The sequence below is a fragment of the Balaenoptera physalus genome (assembly GCF_965194825.1).
Source record: "Balaenoptera physalus genome assembly, chromosome: 13".
Lineage (NCBI taxonomy): Eukaryota > Metazoa > Chordata > Mammalia > Artiodactyla > Balaenopteridae > Balaenoptera > Balaenoptera physalus.
This window is the reverse complement of record NC_138892.1, coordinates 30927878-30951749: the sequence shown is the minus strand read 5'-3', so window position 1 is coordinate 30951749 and position 23872 is coordinate 30927878. Positions and strand designations below refer to the sequence as shown.

At 35.8% G+C, this 23872-nt stretch overlaps 1 protein-coding gene across 12 annotated transcripts in view; it reads right to left on the bottom strand.

The window, feature by feature from the left end:
- The window catches only part of ATP2B1 (ATPase plasma membrane Ca2+ transporting 1), a 133086-nt gene that overhangs the window by 6000 nt on the left and 103214 nt on the right, over positions 1-23872 (bottom strand). For 5 of the 12 annotated variants that reach the window (XM_082418883.1, XM_082418894.1, XM_082418892.1 and 2 more), the window contains 9 exons: positions 20383-20562; positions 19657-19744; positions 19175-19281; positions 11647-11838; positions 11203-11416; positions 10526-10737; positions 9040-9147; positions 7040-7222; positions 6568-6654 (listed from right to left, as the gene is read on the bottom strand). In XM_082418883.1, coding sequence (XP_082275009.1) covers positions 6568-6654; positions 7040-7222; positions 9040-9147; positions 10526-10737; positions 11203-11416; positions 11647-11838; positions 19175-19281; positions 19657-19744; positions 20383-20562 — 1371 coding nt within the window. Of the gene's footprint in view, positions 1-6500; positions 6655-7039; positions 7223-9039; positions 9148-10525; positions 10738-11202; positions 11417-11646; positions 11839-19174; positions 19282-19656; positions 19745-20382; positions 20563-23872 lie in introns of all 12 variants that reach the window. The other 7 variants (XM_082418884.1, XM_082418889.1, XM_082418886.1 and 4 more) reach the window with 5 other exon arrangements.

The window sequence follows — 23872 nt, the reverse complement described above, 5'->3', positions numbered from 1 at the left end:
AATCAGTTTAAGCAGAAAATGATTACCCATCTTTGACAATCCAAACCTTATTGTTTATCTAGTCTTTTAACTCAATTCTTTTAGTAGCTATTAAGACCTACTATGCACAAAACTATAACTCCTAAAATTATTAGAATTAAGAAAAATTCAACAATCCCTATGTCAAGGAAATTTTTTAAACAGTAAATTATTGAGGAAAAAAAATCAGAGGCATGAATGAGGCACATATGGCAAACAAAAAAATGAAATGATTATTATGATCATAAAGTAATTTTAGGAAACTGAATATGTAAGCATTACATTAAACTTTAAGTAACAAATCAAATTAAGATCATGTACCCTGCTAAACCACCCATTTTCTTAAATATAATCCTAACTTTTGATAGTAGAAAATATTACTACCCAAAACACTGTATGTAAGGAGACGGCTCTAAACTATGAGGCTACTTAATCAGTAGCTGATCTATCTTACCTTCTACGACAGACTGCCCATTTCTGCAATTTGTATTCATCACTACCTTTATTATGTGCACCATAAAGAATTTCAATGGTAAAGTAAAAGATACTTTGCAAAAGGGAATAAAATTCGAGGTTGCTTTTCAAAGCTGTGTACTTGCATATCAAATTTTCTCAAAGTGAGACTCACCTGTGTAATATGTAATGTTTTAATTACCTGGAATAGGGGTTGGAAAACATTTTCTGTAAAGGGCCAGATAGCAAATATTTTAGGTTTAGTGAGCCATACGGTCCCTGATGCAGCTACTCAACTCTGCCTTTGTAGTGTAAAACTACCAGACAGTAATGAAATGAATGAGCATGGCTATGTTCCAGTTAAAAACAGGCAACAGGCCAGATATGGCCCACAGGCTATGGTTTGCCAATCCTTTATCTGGAAGGCCAAATTTTCTCTCAGTCTCTCCTTTCCGGGAAGGCGTAACTATTGATTTAGCAAAAGAATTTACTAACCGTGAAGACTGATATTAGAAGGATACACTTTATAAAGAAAAACTATAGAAAGTTTCCTCTTCAGATTTTTAAAAGATCTGACTAATAAGTGAGGGAAAAAAGATGCCCTCTCCAGAGATGTTACAAGCCTAGTATATGACAAAGTTGAAATGGATTATAATTTCTTCATTTAGCACAGCAAAGACTCCAGATGGTTACCAGAGAGGATAGTGGGGGAGGGGGGAGGGATAAATTAGGAGGTTGGGATTAACATATACACACAGCTATATATAAAATAGAAAACCATAAGGACCTACTGTATAGCACAGGGAACTCTATTCAATATCTTATAATAACCTATAATGGAAAAGAATCTGAAAAAGAATATATATATGTATAACTGAATCACTTTGCTGTACACTTGAAGTTAACACAACATTGTAAATTAACTATACTTCAGTAAAAAAAAAAAGGTTAAAAAAAAAGAGTCAAAGAAGTTTGACAAACACAGATATTTCTAAGATTATTCTATATTAGGGCAGGAAAGCAATGAGGAATTTACACCTTTCATTAAATGTATTAACACCATTACCCTCAATACATGTGCCCAGCAACTCACAGGTTTCATATATAGTTGTGCATCAGAAAAGAGCACAGAGCACATCACCTGAAGCAGGTGTGGGTGACTATGTCTTCAAACAGAGTTTGTGCTTGATTTGATATTTAATATAAAGCCTGGAATACAATTATACAGAGAAATACAATAAATATGATACACCTAAGGTCATGTGATACCACTCCAAGTGAAAGAAGTCAATTACTTAAAATTTTCTGAAGTAAAAATAAACAGAATATATACCACCTAGGAGATAAACTTGTCAAAAAAAGTTTAACATAAAGCTAATCAAGAGGAAACAACCAAATCCAGAATGCAGGACACTTTATAAGACAATTTGCCTGGATTTTTTTAAAAAGTCAATACTACAAAAAATAAAGGTAGAGAAAATGGATCCAGGTTAAAGGAGACTGAAGAGTCATAACACACGTTATTGAATGTCTTTCCTTCGATCCTGGATCAAAAAAGCTATAAAGGACATTTTTGGGGCAACTGGAGAAATCTGAATATGGACTGTATATTAGATAAAATGGTGTCAAAGATAGATTTCTTGGACGTGATTATATAGTATGATTATATAGGAGAGCACATAGTGAAGTATTTAGAGATGGCATTTATGATATCTGCTACTTACTTTCAAATGGCTCAAAAAAAAGTATATATTAATATTATATAGATAAAGCAGACATCATAAAATATTAGGAAGTGGTAAATCCAGGTGAAGATTATTCATGTATTAATCTTTCAACTTGTCTGTCAGTTTGAAATTTTTAAAATTTAAAGTTTTGAGGGGAGGGATTAAGTCTCAGTTTGGCTCCTTCCTGTGGGATATAAACAGATGCTTACTTTCCATTCTAGCCTCATCAACTCCTTACATTCCATTACTCTTTTAGTATCAAACTATGTCAGCTGAGGTCTGCTTTCCTCAACCGCCAAATTCTGTCAGGTCAGCTTGGGAATCATTTCCTTTCGGTAATTTTTCCTGACTTCTCAGGGTGGGTGAAGGACCCTGTTATAACATTCTCTGTTTCATTACCATGTAGAAATCCCCAACTCCTTGTTTGCTTCCCTTACTAGATGACAAGATCTGGAGGTTCTAGCAGCCTTGGCATATGGTAGGCCTTCCACTGTTTATGAAATACAACTAAATGAACACTAATAGTAGGAGATGAAGGGATGAGTGGTAATATGTCCTCGAAAGCCAGGAATAATGTGAAATCCATAGGAGGGAGGCATGCATCTGACATCAGCCATCCCAGGAGTAAGGCCAGGCAATTTGCATACACCATTTCATTCAGGTAGGTAGTACCACAGTAATTTCTAAAAGGAAGATTCCTATCTGTCCACGTATGTAAATTTAACATCCTGTCTAAATGTTACAGGGTCAGTTTGTCTTTACAGCACTTGTCTGCTCTTTGCTCTACATCATGCTGCCTCTGCTTATCAGCCATGGACAAGTCATTTAAACTCCAAGTCAGTTTTCACACCTATAAAATGGGGATAGTTCCTGTTCTGGCTGTTTTGCAACACTGTCAAAAATAACAAATGAAAATTACTTAAGCAAAGAGTGAACAGATAGGCTCTGCGTAAACAGCATTGTTTTTTCCCCTCAATTCATCCTCTCCCCAGCTTCCCAAGGTTCCTCTAGTCCTTAGTTGGCTAAAGACCAAATGGAAAAGATAGGTTTCTGGCCAAATCAGGTATCTTAGCTGACTTCACGGGTAGGCATGAGGAATGGGTGGGTTTGTATTTTTAATGACTCTAATATACTAAGAATCCACCATGGACTCAAGACACTAATTCAGAGTAAGAACGATATAGGTTATAAGACTTCTGGAGAGTTTACTAAAAACCTTTTACTAAAAGTCATTTACTAAAAACCTGAAAGAAAATCTGTCATTCTAGTCAATTAATGAAAATTATGACCTGTAATAATTCAGCAATATAAATCAAATGATCATCTTTCAACAGAAGCAGAAAAGCACTTGACAAAATTCAACATCCATTTATGATAAAAGCTCTTAACAAAACAGGTATAGAGGGAACATACATCAACATAATGAAGGGACAAACCCAGAGCTAACATCATACTTAACAGCGAAAAGCTGAAAGCTTTTCCTCTAAGGTCAGGAACAAGACAAGGATGTTCACTCTTGTCACTTTTATTCAACATAGTACTGGAAGTCTTAACTAGAGCAATTAGGCAAGAAAAAGAAACAAAAGGCATCCAAATTGGAAAGGAAGACATAAACCTGTCACTGTCTGCAGATGATATTATATATAGAAAACCCTAAACACTCCATCAAAAATCTGTCAGAACTAATAAACGAATTCAGTAAAGTTGCAAGATACAAAATCAATATGCAAAAATCTGTTATATTTCTTTACACTAATAACCTATTTGAAAGGGAAATTAAGAAAATGATCCCGGACTTCTCTGGTAGCACAGTGGTTAAGAATCCGCCTGCCAGTGCAGGGGACACAGGTTCAAGCCCTGGGCTGGGAAGATCCCACATGCTGCGGAGCAACTAAGCCCATGTGCCACAACTACTGAGCCTGCACTCTAGAGCCCGTGAGCCACAACTACTGAGCCCGTGTGCCACAACTACTGAAGCCCGCACGCCTAGAGCTCAAGTTCCGCAACAAGAGAAGCCACCGCAATGAGAAGCCTGTGCACTGCAAGGAAGAGTAGCCCCCGCTCACTGCAAATAGAGAAAAGCCCATGCGCAGCAACGAAGACCCAATGCAGTCAAAAATAACTAAATTAAAAAAAAAAGAAAACAATCTCATTTACAACTGTATCAAAAAAATAATAAAATATCTAAGAATAAATTTAACCAAGGAGGTGAAAGACCTGTATATTGAAAACTACAAGACATTAATGAAAGAAACTAAAGACGACACAAATAAGTGAAAAGATACTCCATGTTCACAGATTGGAAGAATTCATATTGTTAAAATGCCCATATTACCCAAAGCAATACAGATTCAATGAAATCCCTATCAAAATTCCAATGCCATTTTTCAAAGAAATAGAACAAACAATCCTAAAATTTGTATGGAACCACAAAAGACCCCAAATAGTCAAGGCAATCTTGAGAAATAAGAACAAAGCTGGAGGCTCCCTGATTTCAACTATATTACAAAGATATAGTAATTAAAACTGAATGGCACTGGTATGAGTTTGCATAAAAATGGACATATAGATCAATGGAACAGAACAGAGACCCTAGAAATAAACCCATGCATATATGGTCAATTAATTGACAATAAAGAAGTCAAGAATATACAATGGGGAAAGACAGTCTCTTAAATAGATGGTGTTAGGAAAACTGGACAGCCATATGCAAAAGAATGAAACTGTACCACTATTATCTCACACCACACAAAAATGAACTCAGAATTGATTATAAAGACTTTAACGTTAGACCTGAAACCATAAAACTCCTAGAAAAAAACATAGATGGTAAGTAAGCTCCTTGACATAGGATGATGATGATTTTTTGAATCTGACACCAAAAGCAAGAAAAGCAAAATTAAACAAGTGGGATTACATCAAACTAAAAAGCTTCTACACATTAGAGAAAACTATGAACAAAATGAAAAGGCAACCTACAGAATGGGAGAAAATATTAGCAAATCATATATCTGATATAGGGCCAATATCCAAAATATACAAAAAACCTGTACAACTTGATAGCAAGAAAACCAAACAATCCAATTAAAATATGGTCAAAAGATCCAAACAGACATTTTTCCAAAACCTATCTACAAATGGCCAATAGGTACATGAAAAGATGCTCAATATCACTAATCATCAGGGAAATGCAAATCAAAACCCACAATGAGATATTACCTCACATTTGATAAAATGAAACAGAAACAACCTAAGTGTCCACTGATGAATGAATGGATACAGTATGGTGTACACACACACACACACACATAGAGGAACATTATTTAACCATAAAAAAGGAAATCTTGATATTTGTGAAAACACAGATGAACCCTGAAGGCATTATTATCCTAAGTGAAATAAGTCAGACAGAGAAAGACAAATACCGTATGATCTCTCTTATATGTGGAATCTAAAAAAAATGAAACCCAAACCAAGCTCATAGATACAAAAAACAAATTGGTTGCTGCAAGAGCTGGGAGGTGGGCAGTGGTGTGAGAAATGAGTAAACTTAAAAAAAAAAAAAAAAAAAAAAAACTGAAAAAAAATTAAAAGAAATGCACTTTCCCTACTTCTTTGGAAAACTTAATAGAACGTTTTCTTATCTAGGAAGCAATCCTAAATTAAATTGATTATATAAATGAAAAAAACCCACATAAATACCAAAGAACTTTGAAGCTTATACAGGGATGCAGTCTCAAAACAAAACAAAATAAATTAAAAATTCACAGCAAGGCCACAAAGTCCAAGCTAAGAAGGCAAACACCTGGCTATATGCTCAGAACTTTTCTTCAGGGTACTAACTTACTTTACAAACTGAACAAGATACAAGTCAGAATGCTTAAGTTCATTTTTAGCTTTAAAAATGCCATTTCTTGGTTCTGTTAGATCAGTTTCAAATCACATGCTTTTGGGAATCATGCAGTATGGAACATGTTTAAAGGCATATACTCAAAAATGTATAGTCGTTTCACAAATTCTAAGCTACAATTTTATTCCCCATATTAACTATCAGAGTTAGCATAGAGACAAGGTCACAGATTTCATGTCTGATCTTTGGTTGCAATTGTTCCACCTGTTATCTAACCCTCTAAGAAATAAAACAACCACAACGACAACACTTTGAGGTCTCAATCCACTTTACGAAAAGAAAGCTTTATGAAAAGCCTGAACAATGAATTTAAACATTAAGGAGAAAATGAGAAACGTTAGGTGTGTGAAGTAGGAAATGTTAATTTCATGCACTTAGGAACACACACTCACACCCCACAGTAGTAGAAGCAGTAGAAGAGGAAAACACTACATGTGTAGGGGTAGAAATATTTGTTACATCATGATGCTGGCTGGCGATGGAGGGTTGCCGCCTTAGAGCCCCCTGAATGGAACTTCCACTCTGGAAAGCATTCACTACATCCATCTGCAAGGAATCAGAGATTGTGACAGCTTGCTCAGCAAGAGAGAGAGAGAACAAGAGAAAGGACCATTCCATCTATCAACATATAAAAAGTAAAGAAAAAGGCACTTTTTACAGAGCAGATAAATAGGCAAGAGTAGCATTTGGAGATGAAGGGGGGGAAAAAAGCTAGGAAAAAAGGAGCTTAGGGGCATATAGACACATTCTTTCATGGTCAGTTAAAACTTTCACTCATTCCAGGCACCAGTACTATTTTTCAAAAGAATAAGTTTTGTGGGTTGGGGAGGCTAGAAAGGAAGCAAAGGAGCACATTCAAACCTCCTCCCCAGGTGCAAAGCCCTCGGCTCCCGCTCCCATCGTCTCTCCTACCTCTCCACCAGACCCATACCTGCGTTTGGATTCTGTTCAGACCTCTAAACCACAAGATCTGGCCACGCCGTAACTCCCGCTCAGCGTGATCAATCTCTTCCACGTCCTCTGCTAACTCCTCCTCAGGTATTTCTTCCTTTTGTGTTCCATGACCAGCTTCTTTTAGGAATTTTAAACGGCTAGTTGGAATTGTTGAAATAAGCTACAACACAGGGGAAAGAACTTAGAAACAAATCATATCAAACTACAATTAAACCGATCAACTTTAATACAAAAAAGGTATGGAAAGTTGCAAGTATAGCCAACTATCTTTACCAATGAAGCAATGAGATCCTGTCCATCAGAGGCTTTCTTTCTCAGAACAAAAAATATTCTTCTCTTAGCTACACAAAAGATTTAAGTTTGAAGGCTAAAAAGTTTTCCTGAATGGAAATAACCTGATTACATTTTCATATTTTATTTAGGACATTCAAGACAGTAAATTATACAACCATGCTTTGATATATACATATTTCCTTAAACTCATATTAATGATATTTATTTCAAATAAAATGAAAATAGGTGATCTTATATGATGCAAAAGAAGTTTACATTTCATTAGTGCTTTAAGAATTCAATGAGAAAAAAACATACCAAAATTCAGAAAATCTTCAAGGCTGAGCTGAAAATAGCTTTTGTTTATTCAATGTATTTATTTTCAAAAAGTACAACTATTTAAAATTGGATTAATACTGATTGAGAATGACACCAAACAGGAACAGATGCCCGAGAAGGCATAAAAAATACCAAAATACCAATATGTATGAACTTATAGGTGTTCACAGCCATTCCTTAAGGAAACTGGGAGAAACAGGCATGCAGTCAGAATCAGAACTGCTCAGAGAACTTGTAGTCCAACCACCTCATTTTAGAGATGAAACAGGTTCAGAGACACTGGAAGTGACTTGTTCATGGAGTGACTAAGACCCTAGGTTTCCTGACCAACAAAATCAGTGCTTTCTACCATCGCACACTTAAAATCAATAGACGACGTCAATCAAAGACAGTAACTGATGCCTGTTAGGCATGTACACTGTACTGAATTTCCTCTTCCTGAAATTAGCCAGATTTTGGGGGAGGTTGTAGGGTTTGGTTTTGCCTGTGAGGGAACATTATAAAGTAACTAGAACGGTAATAAAAAAAAAAACAACTGTGGGCCCAGTATGGATCCTGCTTAAAAGAAGATCTCAATGAAAGAGGTCTTTATAATGAGTAAGAAGAGAAACCTCAGAACCTAGAAACACAATTAAGAAAAAGGTGAGATAAAAGGCACATAAAGACTGAGTTAAGGTTAAGTACAATCTGAATATTCAGTCTGACTGACTTGCAAAATGACAGTAAATTAGCTCACATCAGTTACACACCATAACATAGGCTAGTTTTCATTTATGAAAATGTTGGTACAGATTCTATCAGTTTTATAGTGATGGTAATGGATTTAAAATGAACAGCACACACACCGTTACCACTTATCTTTTAAAAAATAATGACATATATCTGCAAGTCAGCTACCCATAGTGAAGATTAAGGATATCTAATTTTTCAGGCATTGTATTTTATACGTACACTGTTGAAGCCATTTGATCCAAATAATCTAAAATGTCATTTTGTGGCCTATTTTTCCAGATACCAGTATTTTTATAGAAACATTCTTCACATCAACTGAAACTCAAGATTTTTCCAATGCTACACTTGTATTAAATTACATAACAAAATGATAAAAAGTCTAAAGTATATAATATTTTATTAAAATATTAAATCTGAAAATGCAAAAGTAGGTCATAGAGCGAAAGATACAGATATCAGCATTCTAACCAGTTATAAATGCATCAACTTAATAACAATTGTAAAACTTGTTCTAAAAAACAGAATGAAAACTACTTAGAATCAAGTTATAGAACTGATTAAAGAATACACACACTAGAAATTTTTTTAAAAAATCACTGTAGGTTTGAACAAAAAATGATGAGATTTTTTTACCTGGCCCCAGAGTAACGTTCCCATTCCTAGGAATATTGACCATAGCCACTGTTCTATTGAAAGTTCTGAACAACTGAAAGGTTTTCCACCAAACTGCACAATTATTATCTAGAGGAATAATCAAGAATAAATTTATTTAGTGAAGTTGTTGACTTATACTCTGGCCCATGCTCCTTATCTCATTGTGGACTTGTAATGAACAGACCAGTAGCTGGTCCACAGACCACACTTTGAGTAGCACGAAGGCATTGAAGAATGACACCCTACCATCAACTGTTTTGGGTATATCAACCTATGCGAGGAACTAAGTTTTATCAGACTTGCTTGATAGAGAGACAGGCAGTTACATTTTTGCAATCCCCATATATTAAAAACAGATAAAATAAACCTAACTTTAATAGTAAGTAAAAACTAAAATTTTAGTATGTCATGAACAATGATTTTTTTATAAAATACTTCCAGAAACTACACAGCAAGTAAGCAACACTTCCCCTAAAGTTTACAGAAGTTGAAAGCTAAAACAGAAACAGTCTGCACAGAAATAATTAAGTCTAGGGTTTTGGTTTCGGTATCCACAGTACACAAGGTATAGACTGAATAAACTTCAAAATTCTTAGATCTTCATTTTGAAACTAGCACCATCCTGTTTGATTCTATTGTTGAAAAGCTCACCTTTTAAGTTTAAATCTTACTGTGCTTACTGACTTCCTGGTGTGATCATGCACCATATTCACTTACCTGCTTTGATTCCAGATTCTGCTAATAACAACCATTTACATAGAGGAGTACCATAGAATCCAAGATGATATAAAAACATAGGTATAGTATATAATTATATAAAATTTACCATATGTAAAGTGATACTTAGTTTTGTCCTTAGAATGACCTTTATAAAAATGGGAAAATTCGGTCCTTTCTATTTCATCTCAACCCCACTTCTCACACCGCATTCTCCCACTCCTCTTCTACTTTGTTTTGACAATATTACAAAATGGAAAACTGGCACGTAGCAGGTCTGGATGAGGCCATTCAGAATCACATGGATTTTAAAATATTCATTTCAAAACCTTTTATTTTTTAATAATGAACTCAACTGTACAAATACAACTACTATTAATTGCTAGAAGCAATTAAGGGATCACTCTAGCTGGACTAAAAAGTGGTTGACTATAAGACTGGCCTTAAATAACATAAAAATTACAACAGTTTTCATAATAACAATGTAGAATAATCAGAATCACAGTGAGTGTGAAGTATCACAGCCACAGAACCAGTAGTGCAATTAAAGTAGTATTAGTTTAATGTACTCATTCACACGTAGAATTTCAGGATGGGGCAAATTTTCACTCGAGTTCTTTTGATGTCATCAAGGCAATACACAGAAGGCCCACACATTGCAGTCAAGTAATTTCTGGAACAAGCCACCTGTTCACCTAAGATCTCCACATAATAATCATATTTGAAACTATCTTTTACAATTACCCACCTGTACCACAAATGTGCCTAAAACAATTGTGCAGAAGATGGCATTATTAAAGATTCCTTCAAACACATTTCTTTCACCATGAATTTTCCGAGCATTTATTTCGTTGAAAAGTTGCATCAGTACAAAGGTATTAAAAACAATAGTATAATGTTCCGATGGAGGAGCATGCAAAGGAGCATTTCTTCCACTATCAATATCAAAAAACTTTTCTCCTGAAAGAATGAAAAATTACCATTTTGTAATTATCATACAAAATAATTTAACATTTCAAGGAAGTATGCAATAAAACCTAGTCAGACCTTTCTTTGCTCTCAAACGGCAGCACAGAAAGAGTTGGAAGGGACCTGGGATTCTCTAGTACAACCCTCTTTTATTTTATACAGGAGGAAACGGAAGCCCCCAAAACTATGGTGACATGTTCAGGATCACATATCTAAGTTAGTGGTAAAGCCAAGGACAAGAAATTAGGACTCTTTTTACTCCCCCACTGCCCCAATCTATCACACTGCCTCTCAAAATGTACTAAGGATCCACTGATAAACAGAAGAAATTAAAGATAAATGGGGAGTCAGAAAGAAAATAACTTATATTCTTGAAAAATTTGTAACATTAAAACCATCTGGGATATTAGCTTGGAACAGAAACAACTGAAACTTTATCAGGCATTAAATTCTTACCAGCAAACAAGAGTGTAAAGACTACTACAAGCTGATAGAATGCATGACCCAAAATATTCTTCATCATTGTGCGTGAGATGAGAGGCTTATTTCTACCATAAGGCTTCCGAAGCAGGAGAGACTCAGTGGGGGGTTCAGTTGCCAGAGCCAGGGAAGCGAGCGTATCCATTATGAGATTTACCCAGAGCATCTGCACAGCCTTAAGCGGTGAATCCTAGAAAAGACAGGTTTCTTAATAGACATTTACAACTATTCAGGGACTCTGCAATTCTCAGGAAGCCGTTTCTATTTAAAAACTTAACAGAACAGGATTACATTTTTATATGAATTAACCTAAAATACTAAGCTTCAACTTATTTAAATATTTAAGTACTTTAAAAAGGTAGATTATACACATCTTTGCTCTAAAATAAACAAGTTTTAATGAATAAATTGTCAACCTACTTGAGTAATACAGGCGCCCGTGAAAGCCACAATCACTGCTACTACATTAACAGTAAGCTGGAACTGAAGGAATTTTGAGATGCTATCATAGACATTTCGTCCCCACATAACTGCTTTAACAATGCTTGTAAAGTTGTCATCTGTGAGAATAATATCAGATGCTTCTTTAGCTACGTCAGTTCCAGCGATACCCTATTAAAGAAAATTTCTGTGAATTAGACTGAATGTTTAAAATATAACCTTTAAATATTTGAAAGGATAATATATATTTTATAAACAAAAATTTACCATTATACTTAATAATTATTGACTTAAATTTACCATAAAAGGGGGTAATATAGTTAGTCTAAGATATTGTACTATCTCTCAGAAAGACATTCTATCTCAGCAGAAATCGAACATAATGAATGAGGCATTGACAATAATGTTCAAATTGAGTTTAAAAAAACAAAAAGAGGAATGGACACAGGCACTACCCAAGTTCCTTCCAAAGGCACTACCCAAGTTCCTTCCAAAAGTCACACTAAAAGATTTTTTTTTTTTAATTAAAAAATAAAAACAAAGTCAAAAAGTTAGTGGGAAAAGAGACACTGCAAAAACATCTTAAGAGGCTGGAAAGCAGATAACCAAGTAGGAACAAACTCAGCACACTCCAGAAAGCTGAATCCTAAATCAACAGTAGGAGAGCAGAGTAGCAGCCTTTCTGCACTACAGGACTCTCTTATGTAAGGCTCAGGACTCGGCAGCACCAGGCAGCACTGGAGGTAGGGGTGAAGGCGTGAAAAAGAACAGGAGGATTCTTAAAGTCTACCGAAGACGCTGAAGCAGTACTTAGAGGGCCTAAACTAAGAATAACAATGTCCCTCAACAGTGGAATGGGATGGATTAATAAGTTGTGGACTGATAAAAATGAGTGAACTACAGCTATATACAATAACACAGATGAATCTCACATGAAAAATGATGAATAAAGGAAGACGGACTCAGAATAATACATGATATATGATTCTTATGTACGAAGTTCAAAACCAGACAAAAGGAATCTTCAGAATACTGGTTATCTCTGCAGAGAGACACGGCCGTAATTAGAAGGGAGTGTGGTTGAGGCATCTGGGGGCATAGGTCATATTCTATTTCTTGCCTTGCATAGAACAGGTCTGTTTACTTGTGATAATCCATTCAGTGTTTACTTATGACACAGACACTTTCCTGTATGTGCGTTACATTTTAATAACAAAATTAAAAGAAAAGGCAGCTAGAGCCTCCGAGTCCCTTCCCACATCCACGCAACCAGGAAGTCTGCCACTTCCTCTAACCTGGCAGAAGACTGCCTGCTAATTTACTAGGGAGGGTATAACAGAGAACGTTTAGACTGAAGGATACCAAGTGCTGCTGAGTATAGGAGGTGCTATATTGAAAAAAAGGGGTTAAGAGTAACTCTGTTTAATGAATGTAGAGACCACTACCCTCCTTTTTCTACTTGTTTCCCAGAATACCAGTATTCAGGATTGCCCTCTAGGCAGCACATTTGAAAATTCTTTCCTGAAAATCTGACCATCATAGGAGAAGAGACCTAAAAATACTGAAAATTCAAGGTACCCTAAGGAAGTGAAATGGCCAAGCCAGATCACTTTACTGGGAAGCTTCTGGTCAATAAATCCCACTTAGAGGCCTAAGGCTTTCCAGCTTTTCAGCTTTCTACTGGTAAAATATGCAGAGACAACCAAGAATCACTTTGACATCTGAAGAAAGCACTAACCTGAAAGACAGAGACTAAACCAAAAGGCATATGGAGACACAAACACTACACAGAGATAAAAGCTGATTTTTATTAAAAAAAATCAAATCCTTAGAAAGGCAAAAGGTCAGCAATGAAACAAGAACAAGAACTCAGAGATCCAAAAACAACTCTTGGAAATTAAATATATGATCACAGAAATGAAAAAACAACAGAAGTTGAGGAAATATTCCTGCAAGATGACAAAGGTATGGTAGACAGGAAAAAAGAGACAAGATAATAAGGTAAGTCCAAGAGGTTCAAAAATCAGAGGGGACTATCCCACAAAGAAGAGACACTGGAGAAGACATAAGACGAGTATAAGAAAATTTCACAAAATTGAAGAAAATGAGTTTTCATAGTAAAAAGTTGCCCTAAGACAAACCATCACGACATTTCAGAGGACTGAGAACAAAGGAAAGACTTATATACCTCCAAAAAGTGTGTCTGTGTGTGGCAGGGGGGAAGGAGGTTCACAATTCAAAATGGTATGTAATAACAATGGAGGTACAAATTCAAAATTCTGAGTGAAAATTACTGTCAACCTAGATTTTTATACCAAGTCAGACTAAGTATCAAGGAGGATTCTTTGAGGAGAGAATAGAGATTTCAGTCATAAAAGTTATGAAAAAGTTTAACTCTCATGAACCCTTTTTCTCAGGGATCTATTGGAGGAGATGGCTTTACTACATTAGAGAGTAAACCAAAAAAGACACTGACATCAAATTCAGGAAATTCAAAATCTAACATAAGAGAGAGGAAAAGGAAATTCTTAGGTATGGAGAAAGAAGAGACAGCTGTGTAGCAGGCTTAGCAAACAGTCCAGATTGAAGCACATCAGAAGATCTGGGAGAGGGATCTCTAAGAAGGCAAAACTGGTAAAAGTACCTGATGTCTCTGACGTAATGAAAGGAGTGATGAATTAGTATTAAGTACATAAAAAAACTAAGAAAATAGATAGATAAATAATTTAAAGATTAAAAAGTGAATTGAAAAAGAAAATGTATAGGGAATACAAAAAGTTGTGCAAGGAAGTAAAAGTAATTATAACAGACCACATGGCTCAGCTTGGAACAGCATTTCTAATCACAATAAGGACGGTATATTGACTGACCTCTAACTCTGATGGAAGAGTAACAGGATAGGTAGTGTGCATGAATGCATACAGGTGTCTGTGTGCCTGTGAAAGTGCTAAATCCTTATCTTCCTTAATGAAGAGTCATTAACAAATGCTTTATATTAAAACAATAAAAAACCTATGGGGGCTTCCCTGGTGGCGCAGTGGTTGAGAGTCTGCCTGCCGATGCAGGGGACACGGGTTCGGGCCCTGGTCTGGGAAGATCCCACATGCCGCGGAGCTGCTGGGCCCGTGAGCCACAACTACTGAGCCTGCGTGTCTGGAGCCTGTGCTCCGCAACAAGAGAGGCCGCGACAGTGAGAGGCCCGCGCACCGCGATGAAGAGTGGCCCCCGCTTGCCACGGCTGGAGGAGGCCCTCGCGCGGAAGTGAAGACCCAACACAGCCAAAAAATAAATAAATAAATAAAATTAAAAAACAAACAAACAAACAAACAAAAACCTATGAACTGGGAGATTGGGATTGACATATATACACTATTGATACTATGTATAAAATAGATAACTAGTGAGAACCTACTGTATAACACAGGGAACTCTACTCAGTGCTCTGTGGTGACCTAAATGGGAAGGAAATCCAAAAAAGAGTGGATATATGTATACATATAGCTGATTCACTTTTCTGTACAGTAGAAACTAACACAACATTGTAAAGCACTATACTCCAATAAAAATTAATTTAAAAATATAAAAAAATTAAAAAACCCTTGTAATCATGCCATTTAGGTACATGGAGGCAAACAACTAAGGAAAACAAACAGTGAAAATAGTTGGTTTTCTTTAGTCAAAAAATTAGCTGGAAGAAATGATATGTGGTAGGGGACATAGTTATTAAGTCTTATAGAACTGTTTGACTTTTTAAATGCTATGCAATATTGTTTTGATAAACACAAAGTCCAAAACAAGTTTTTCTCAAAATACTCCATGAAGGAGCAATCTTAATTTCAAATTTTAGTCTCTAACTCCTAATCTGTATACTTTACTTTTTTTTTTTTTTTTCTTTTTTTCGGCTGCACTGTGCCGCTTGTGGCATCTTAGTTCCCCGACCAGGGACTGAACCGGAGCCCTCGGCAGTGAAAGCACGGAGTCCTAACCACTGGCCCGCCAGGGAATACCAGGGAATTCCCTGTATACTTTACTTTTAATGTGCAACATATTTAACACATCTAAACCCAACAGGTTTCCTTGCCTCTAATCATCCTCCATCTTTTGCAAATGCAAATCTCACACTCCCTTGTTCAAAATCTTTCAAAATTTAAAAAGCTACTTTAAGATGTTAATTGGTGTCCAAATAAAAACTAGTTCCATAGTGAAACAAGTTTGGGAAACTCTCCATCAAAAAACGTTAAAACAGCTTTTTATAAGCTTCTTAAGAGCTGTATGCTAGCATGCATTGTGAGTCTCCAAATTTGTTTTACTGCATGAGAAGTCTGCTTGGGAAGTGCTCATCTACAGGATACAAGAACAAATTCCTCATCTTCATATTCAAGGCCCTTCTGATCGTCACATTCCAGTACCCACCAACACCACACCCTCTTCTAGTGAAGTTAAACTACTTGCAATTCTAGAAGGGTCTCTTGGCAGTACTTTTCTCCCTCTCTCCATTCAAATGGCACCTCTTTCAGAAAACTCTCCCCAGTCTCTACAGGCAGAGTCAAGGACTTCTTCCTTGAGGCACTCTCTGTGCAGTGTTTAGTCCTTCACTGGCTGCCACCGTGCTTCAATGGTTTACTTCCTTGTGTGCTGAACCTTTAGGAGGCAGCAACTACTCACCTGTAATGTTTCTGGCCCAGAATATTGAAAACAGCTTCTTAATGTTTGGAGGAGAAACAAATTATTATTAACCCAAAGTCTAAAAACACTTTAAATTAAATGAAGATATTTTAATTACCTTAGGGAAGATTTTACTACCACAGATGCATATTTGGTTACAGAAATACATCATGGCATTCAGTGTATGATGACAGAAATATCTGTACATGTGTGGTTAACTGAATTTTGGTAAGAATAATGCAATATAATTTAAAAAATAATGTAATCATATTTTAAACACAGCATGGAAGCTTGCTATCTAAAGGAATTCTAAAAGGAGTGGCTAAACAGGGGAAAATGCCAGGCCTCTTTGCAATGTACTCACATTAAAGTCCCTTTAATTTATTGTTGTAAATTTTATCTTAATGTTGAATTTACTAAATGTAAGTGTGTGTGTGTGTATACATACACACACACACACCTATATATATAAACAGAGAGACAGAGAATAGAGTGTTTTAAAATGCTATTTCTGCCTGAAAAATAAGACACAGGTTTAAAAAGAAATAATCAATAGCAATTTCTTGGGCTTCCCTGGTGGCGCAGTGGTTAAGAATCTGCCTGCCAATGCAGGGGACACGGGTTCGAGCCCTGGTCTGGGAAGATCCTACATGCCGCGGAGCAACTAAGCCGGTGCGCCAAAACTACTGAGCCTGTGCTCTAGAGCCCGTGAGCCACAACTACTGAGCTCGTGAGCCACAACTACTGAAGCCCACGTGCCTAGAGCCCGTGCTCCGCAACAAGAGAAGCCACCGCAGTGAGAAGCACGCGCACCACATCAAAGAGTAGCCCCTGCTCGCTCCAACTAGAGAAAGCCTGCGCACAGCAACAAAGACCCAACACAGACAAAAATAAATAAAATAAAATAATAAATTTAAAAAAAGAGACACTTCATCTCTCACACACACACAAAAGCAATTTCTTGTGGGTATCTAATAAAAGCCCAAGACAAATAATTTCAACTTTCAGTTTTAAAATATGAAATTGAAGAACTGAACAAATATACAAAGTAAATTCAAGCTTGAGCAAGAGTGCTTTCAAGTCCAAGCCACTATGCACTTAGTTTTTCTCTGTGCATTTAAAATAAATTTAGATTTTTTTGACATGCTACCTTTAAAAAAAAAAAAGTGGTAAAATGGACCTAAAACTTTCAAGGCTTAAAAATCAAACAAACAGAGCAGCTGCTGTACTGTGTTTCTGTTTGAATTACTATATTTACCTGCATTTATTTAAAGCCCTTAGTATCTGCCTTAAACACCTAAGTTTTAGGAAGAAAGTTTGTTTTTTGTTTTTTTTAATATTAAAATGCATTGTATATAAATACCTTCCTGGTCAGCTGTCCAGATGAAAGTAGAAGTAAGAATCCTGCCAAATGCTCAAGAGCAGCAATGAGTGATCCCGTGTTTCTAAAATGAATGATCCTGTTTTGCTTACAGCCAAAGGAAAAGCCCTTAAATATTCCTTATCCCTTCAGCTTCTTCTCCCAGCTCTCCAGAAGTTCTCACCAATGCACTGCTTACCATAATAAGTTTGGGATAGGGCAGGGTGGGAATCTTTGGGTTCACAGCTATTGGTTGAGGGTACTTTACCCATATCATTTCCTTCTTCCATCTCCCTCACTCTTGTTAAAAGGCAGCTACCATGGTGGTGGTTCTGCTAAACCCCTATTTTAGTAGCAAAATACCAGGGGGGCAAATTATGCAAATAAACATTGGTACACATAAATATTCTCCTTTCTGAAACACTTGGGGGCACACTGTGTTTCAGAATTCAAAGTCTCTCATGCTTTAGCAAGACAATGAGGCACATACCTTCTATCACAAATTCTCCCAGAGAGGGTTAGCATCCCATAAAAACACATTAATATCTCTACAATGACTATGAACGTTCATATTAAGTGGGACAAATAACATCCTCATATCATTCAGAATAGTTTTTGCAATCAAATGATTCTGCTGCAAATTTAGGAAAAAAAATTTCAGTTTTCAGATTTTTGGATTTGAGAATTGTGATTATGAACCTGTATTTTCCAAAAATGAAATAAATCAAATTAAAATTAAATAAAATACTTAAATTTTCTATGGCACTGAAAGTACAAAGATTCATTCCAACACTGAAAAATCAGAAGGACTGGATTCAAAGATATAACAATCTAATTTCAATCATTAAACATTTATGTAGCATATGTATTTCATGATAACTACTTTATAGTAAACACTTCATCAGTATTATGGCTACAGTATAAAGAAAATAATAATGAAATGCTAAAATTTCCTAGCTCTTTTAATAATCAAATATAAATTGAGAACTTGGGTGGGGTGAAGTAGATCTTTTTTTTCAATCAAAAAAGATTACAAAAAAAAAAAAAAGATTACATCTATTATACATGAAATGATTACTATTAAAAGTTACCCTTAAGACTTTTTCAGTTGAGTGGAAGATTCTTAATCATATTCTTAATTTAAATACATATAACTGTTCTAAGCCTGTCTCCTGTTTAAGAGGACTGTAAGGTTTAGATGAGAAGACAGACATTTATGTATTTTACAGAGTACAAGGTAAATGTATGATATTATTATAACTGTTCAAAAGAAGTCATGTCATCTTCCAGCATCAAATAAAGGTATTATATAAACTAATTAGACGTATAAACCCATTTAGGCTTACATATTATCCCTTAAGCTACTCTTGAGGGACAGTGTTTAAAATCAACAGCAATTTAGTAACAAACAAACAAACCAAACAAACAGAAAACCCAGCCAGTAAATTACATCTGAATATTTGAATTAGGTTAAGTTCCTACCATTGCAAATCCAACATCAGCTTTCTTTAATGCTGGGCCATCATTTGTACCATCACCAGTTACAGCTACAACCTGGCGTTGTTCTGAGACAGTGCTGTCAATTATACCTGAAATAAAAGTAAGTATTTATGCTGTAAAAACAATCTGTTTAATTAATAATAAAGTGATTCTGCAGAATATGCTAGCTAGCCAGTTTTACAGACTCAGAGTTAAAAATAAATAATTAAACACAGAGAAATGGAAACTGCTGAGATGTTGGGCAAGGAACAACTCCAGAAATTGTTGTATTAGGAGTTATATCCTGTTTTAATCACTGAAGATAAACACAATTCACCTAAGGTATCAAAAGGAAATGTATTTAGATTTTATTGGAGAAGATGATATCCACGATTCAATCTAATATTCCGTATCTATTACTATTTTAGGAAGCAGAACGCATTTCTCTATTAAGAAATTGCGGAGTAATTGTAAAATCTACTCACCTTTAACCAGTGTATGTTTGTCAGTAGGAGATGACCTTGCAAGCACTCGAAGCTTTGGCCAAATCTTGTCTATCCGCTCTTGCTCAATCTATAAATTTTTGTCAAAGTTAAAACGTGCCCAAGCCTAGTTTTCTATTTCCAAGTTAGCGACCTAGCATTTGTATCAGTGGTTCTCAAAGTGTGGTGGACAGACCAGCGGTATCAGCAACTCCTGGGAACTTGTTAGAAATGGAAATTGCTTAGCGAGACCCAAGATCTATCTTATAAGACACTCTGAGGTGGGGCCTAGTAATCAGCGTTTTAAAAAGATCTCTAGTCACTCTAACGCAGAACCGCTGTTATATATATCATTACAAGATCAAATTCTAACCATCTCCCCACTGCCTATGAAAATGGAAACTCCTTAGCGTAAGTAGTGCAGGGTTTGGGGTCCCCTAAAACATGTTCCATAGTAACCCTTCCAAACTCATCTCCCATTAGTTGCTTACACATATTGTACTTCTTGGGCCCAGACTGAAAAAATGAAGCACTCACTCCCTTTAGGGCAAATTTCTTTATCACTTGTCCCCTTTATTTCCTAAAATGCTACTGTTTTGCTTCTTGGGGTGACAGCTGCACTGATCCAGGTGCGATGCCTAACACGTAGTGCGTATTCAAGATGTATCTGTCCAATGAAATTCCTAATATACTAAAAATATATCAACTTAAAAAATAAAAAATGCTTACCTCGCCTTTTTCATTTCGTATTCTTCTGTTGAAATCTTTACCTTCTAGGCACAGGAAATCTTCCCCAGGATGTAAAATACCACATTTGGTAGCAATAGCCCGAGCAGTATTAATATTATCACCAGTGACCATCCTCACAGTAATTCCAGCCCTCTGACATTTCTTTATTGCATCTGGCACCTGGTTAATGCGGAAAAAAATTCACATGATGAAAAGAAAATTAGTATTTCCAGGGTGGGGAAAAATCCCACCGAACAAATATACATTGCCTCATAGTCCCACAAATGACAACCTTAATTACATCTCAAGATATTATTTCTTGAAGTAGTCCCAATAATCTCTTCTTTCCCCTTCCACTGCCACAGTCCTAGTTCAGGCTTCACTTTCAGTTATCATCTGACTTAATTTGCTTACATTATTTATTTGCCAAAGGCTTTTTAAAGCGCCTTTTTCCCCTAGCAACCATTAGGCAATTCTTTCCTGGTTGGCTTTCCACCGTTCTGGTTTTACTGCCCAGACCACACCAGAGTAAAATGTTGGTGTTCTTTGGGGTTAAGGGAGGCTCACTTGTTTTTCCCCATTCTTGATCTTTTAAGGGTTATCTTACCTATTCTGGAACCTCCAAGTACTAGCTACATGCTAATAACTTTCAGACCTACATATTTTTCCCAGCTCATTGTGAGAGCTGGATTCCTAGTTCCATCAGAAAATAGACATCAGAATTTGGGTGTCTAAAACGGAAACCATGTTTTCTATCTAAGAGAAACGTAAAGATTATCTGATATCTTCAAACTCCTTACCCTATACATCCTTAAGGGCCAGTGAGTCCTGCGATTCTACCTCAAACCTTCCCTGTACCTGGTCTCCAATGTTTGTTGCCTGTGCTACTGCAATAGCTTTTTTAAATTGGCATCCTTGTGTTTATGTTCGTTTCCCCTTTAAAACATCTGATATACCCGACAATACAGTTCTTTTTTTAATACACTTTTTCAAAAATATACGATTCCTCAACTGTTATACTATAAACCACAAAGTTCTCAGTATAACAGAGTATCACACTTGAGCTTCAGAATAGCTCCCTAGTAGATAAAAAACAAGGATTTACTATATAGCACAGGGAACTATATTCAATATCTTGTAATAACCTATAATGGAAAAGAATAAAAAAAAGAAAAATATATGTATAACCGAATCACTTTGTTGTACACCTGAAACTAACACAATATTGTAAATTGACTATACTTCAATTAAAAAAATACAAGATGACCAAATATTGCACTATTGAGCACCCTTACACTAAAAAAAAAATTCATTGTTTAGGTGAAATGCAAATTTAATTGGGTGTCCTGTATTTTATCTGGAAACCCTACTCTAGATCTAACTACCAGTTCACAGGAAATAGAAGGAATGCAATTGGCAAAATCTATTATAGAATGTAGAATACTCTCCAGGACACATGTCCTTCTACAAATAATTTCCAGTGAAACAATAGTTTACTTGCTAATTGAAAGAAAAAAACAATTTGTTCTTTGACAGAGAAATTGCAAGAATGGAAAAGGGAGGAAACCTATAGATCCTTTAGATTAAAAGAGACTTGAGAGGCATGGCAATAAATTTAACGTGTGGATTTTGGATCCTGATTTGAATAAGCATTTGTGACACAATTTAGGAAATTTAAAAAATAATAAATATTTAGGAATTATTGTTAAAAGTTTTAAGTATCATGGTTGTGTTTCACAAAAGAATTAAAAAAAAAAGAGTAGTTTCCTAGATTTATCTAAATTTTTTTTCTACTATACACAGCTTGATAGATGAATAATCAATGTATTATTTTTGTGCCTGTGCTTCTGTAATTCTCTTTGCCTAGAAAATCCTTTCCTGTTCTTCTCTAACCAGAAAATCCATGTCGATCCTACTAGAACAGAGGTCGCAAATGCAAATACCCACAGGGCCATGCGGGTAACAGAAATGAGGAAAAAACACTGAAAGTGACAAATCCAAGACAATCCTAATAGAAGAGCACTCAGCTCTAGTCTTTTTTTTTTTTTAATCACGGTGGAAATGTTGACAGAATCTATAATTTCAAGAGAAAGCAGAAACCCAGATTTGTGTGTACTCTCAAACCTGATGTTTTAAACACACACACACACACACACACACACACACACACACACACACACAGAGTCCACATATAACTTGATTGAAGGCTAACTTTGGCCTATATGCTGTTTGTGACTTCTATTGTAAACAGTGTAAATGTAACATCTCTGGGAGCTTTCATGGCCTACCTAGACAGAACTGTGCTTTCATATTATACATCCCTCTATTGTTTAAAAAAATCAATATTTGATTTTGAAAACACTGGTCTGCTGTATAAATGTATTTCTCACTTCTCATTTGAGATAGAAAGTAACCAGATTTGTCCATCTTAGCACTCACTGGGTGGTACCCTGAGATCATTTGGAATAGGAAACAATGAATAAGAGGCAGAAACTGGTCTTGGTTAAAGCTATGTGGCAAATAATATTTAAGAAAGTAAACTAAATTTATTAATAGTCCACTAACCACCAAATACTTCCACTTAAAACTTACAAACTACCTCCACTTTTACAGATAAACTGAAGAGAAGCCAAGAATCTTGTTTAACTATCTATGCATATGCAATAAAGCTAGATTTAGTCTAGACATCTAATTAATCAAGATTCTCTACATCAGAACTGTACAATCCAGAAGACCTACTTGGGAAAGCTACGTCCTATTACATTGTCTCATTTCAGTATGAAAATACTCATCTCATTTTGTGATACTGAAGAAATTAATTGCCACTTACGTGTTTAAAAAAAGATAAAACTGTCCATCAACCTCAGTGCTAAGAACACAAAATGAGCAATACATTTTCCAAAGGACAAAAGTTGAAAACATCCTGATTTAATATTATATTTAGATAAGATTTAAGCCATAAATCAATGTATAAAACTTCTAATGGTTTTCCTTCGACCAAAGGTTGGCAAACATGATCCACCTGGATGTTTCATAAGCATTTGAAACTCCAGAACCCCAAACTTGATCTCTAAATAGGCAGCTTCGTCTGACTCTCTTATTACATTGGTAATACCATCTACCAGCCACTCAGTTATGCAAGTTGGAGACTGATTCCCCACTCCTCCAGAAGAGATCTAATTGTAGAGATATCCCAGTCCTAAGCTTACTGCTCTAGCTACGCACTTTCCTCACGAGATCTCCTTTAGCCTCATATGTGAATTCTCCAGCCTACTTCACTTTCAGGCTTCTAGGTTCAACTGCCTGCTTGACATATAATTGGATGTTTCAGAGATCTCAACAATGTCAAAAAGAGTATATCCAAACCCAATATATTCATTCCTATTGGTTCTACCTCTATTTACTTTAAAATCATACCTTTCTTTCCATCTTCCCTGCCACAACTGTAGTTCTAAGCCATGATCATCTCTTGCCTGGGATCACTGCAATA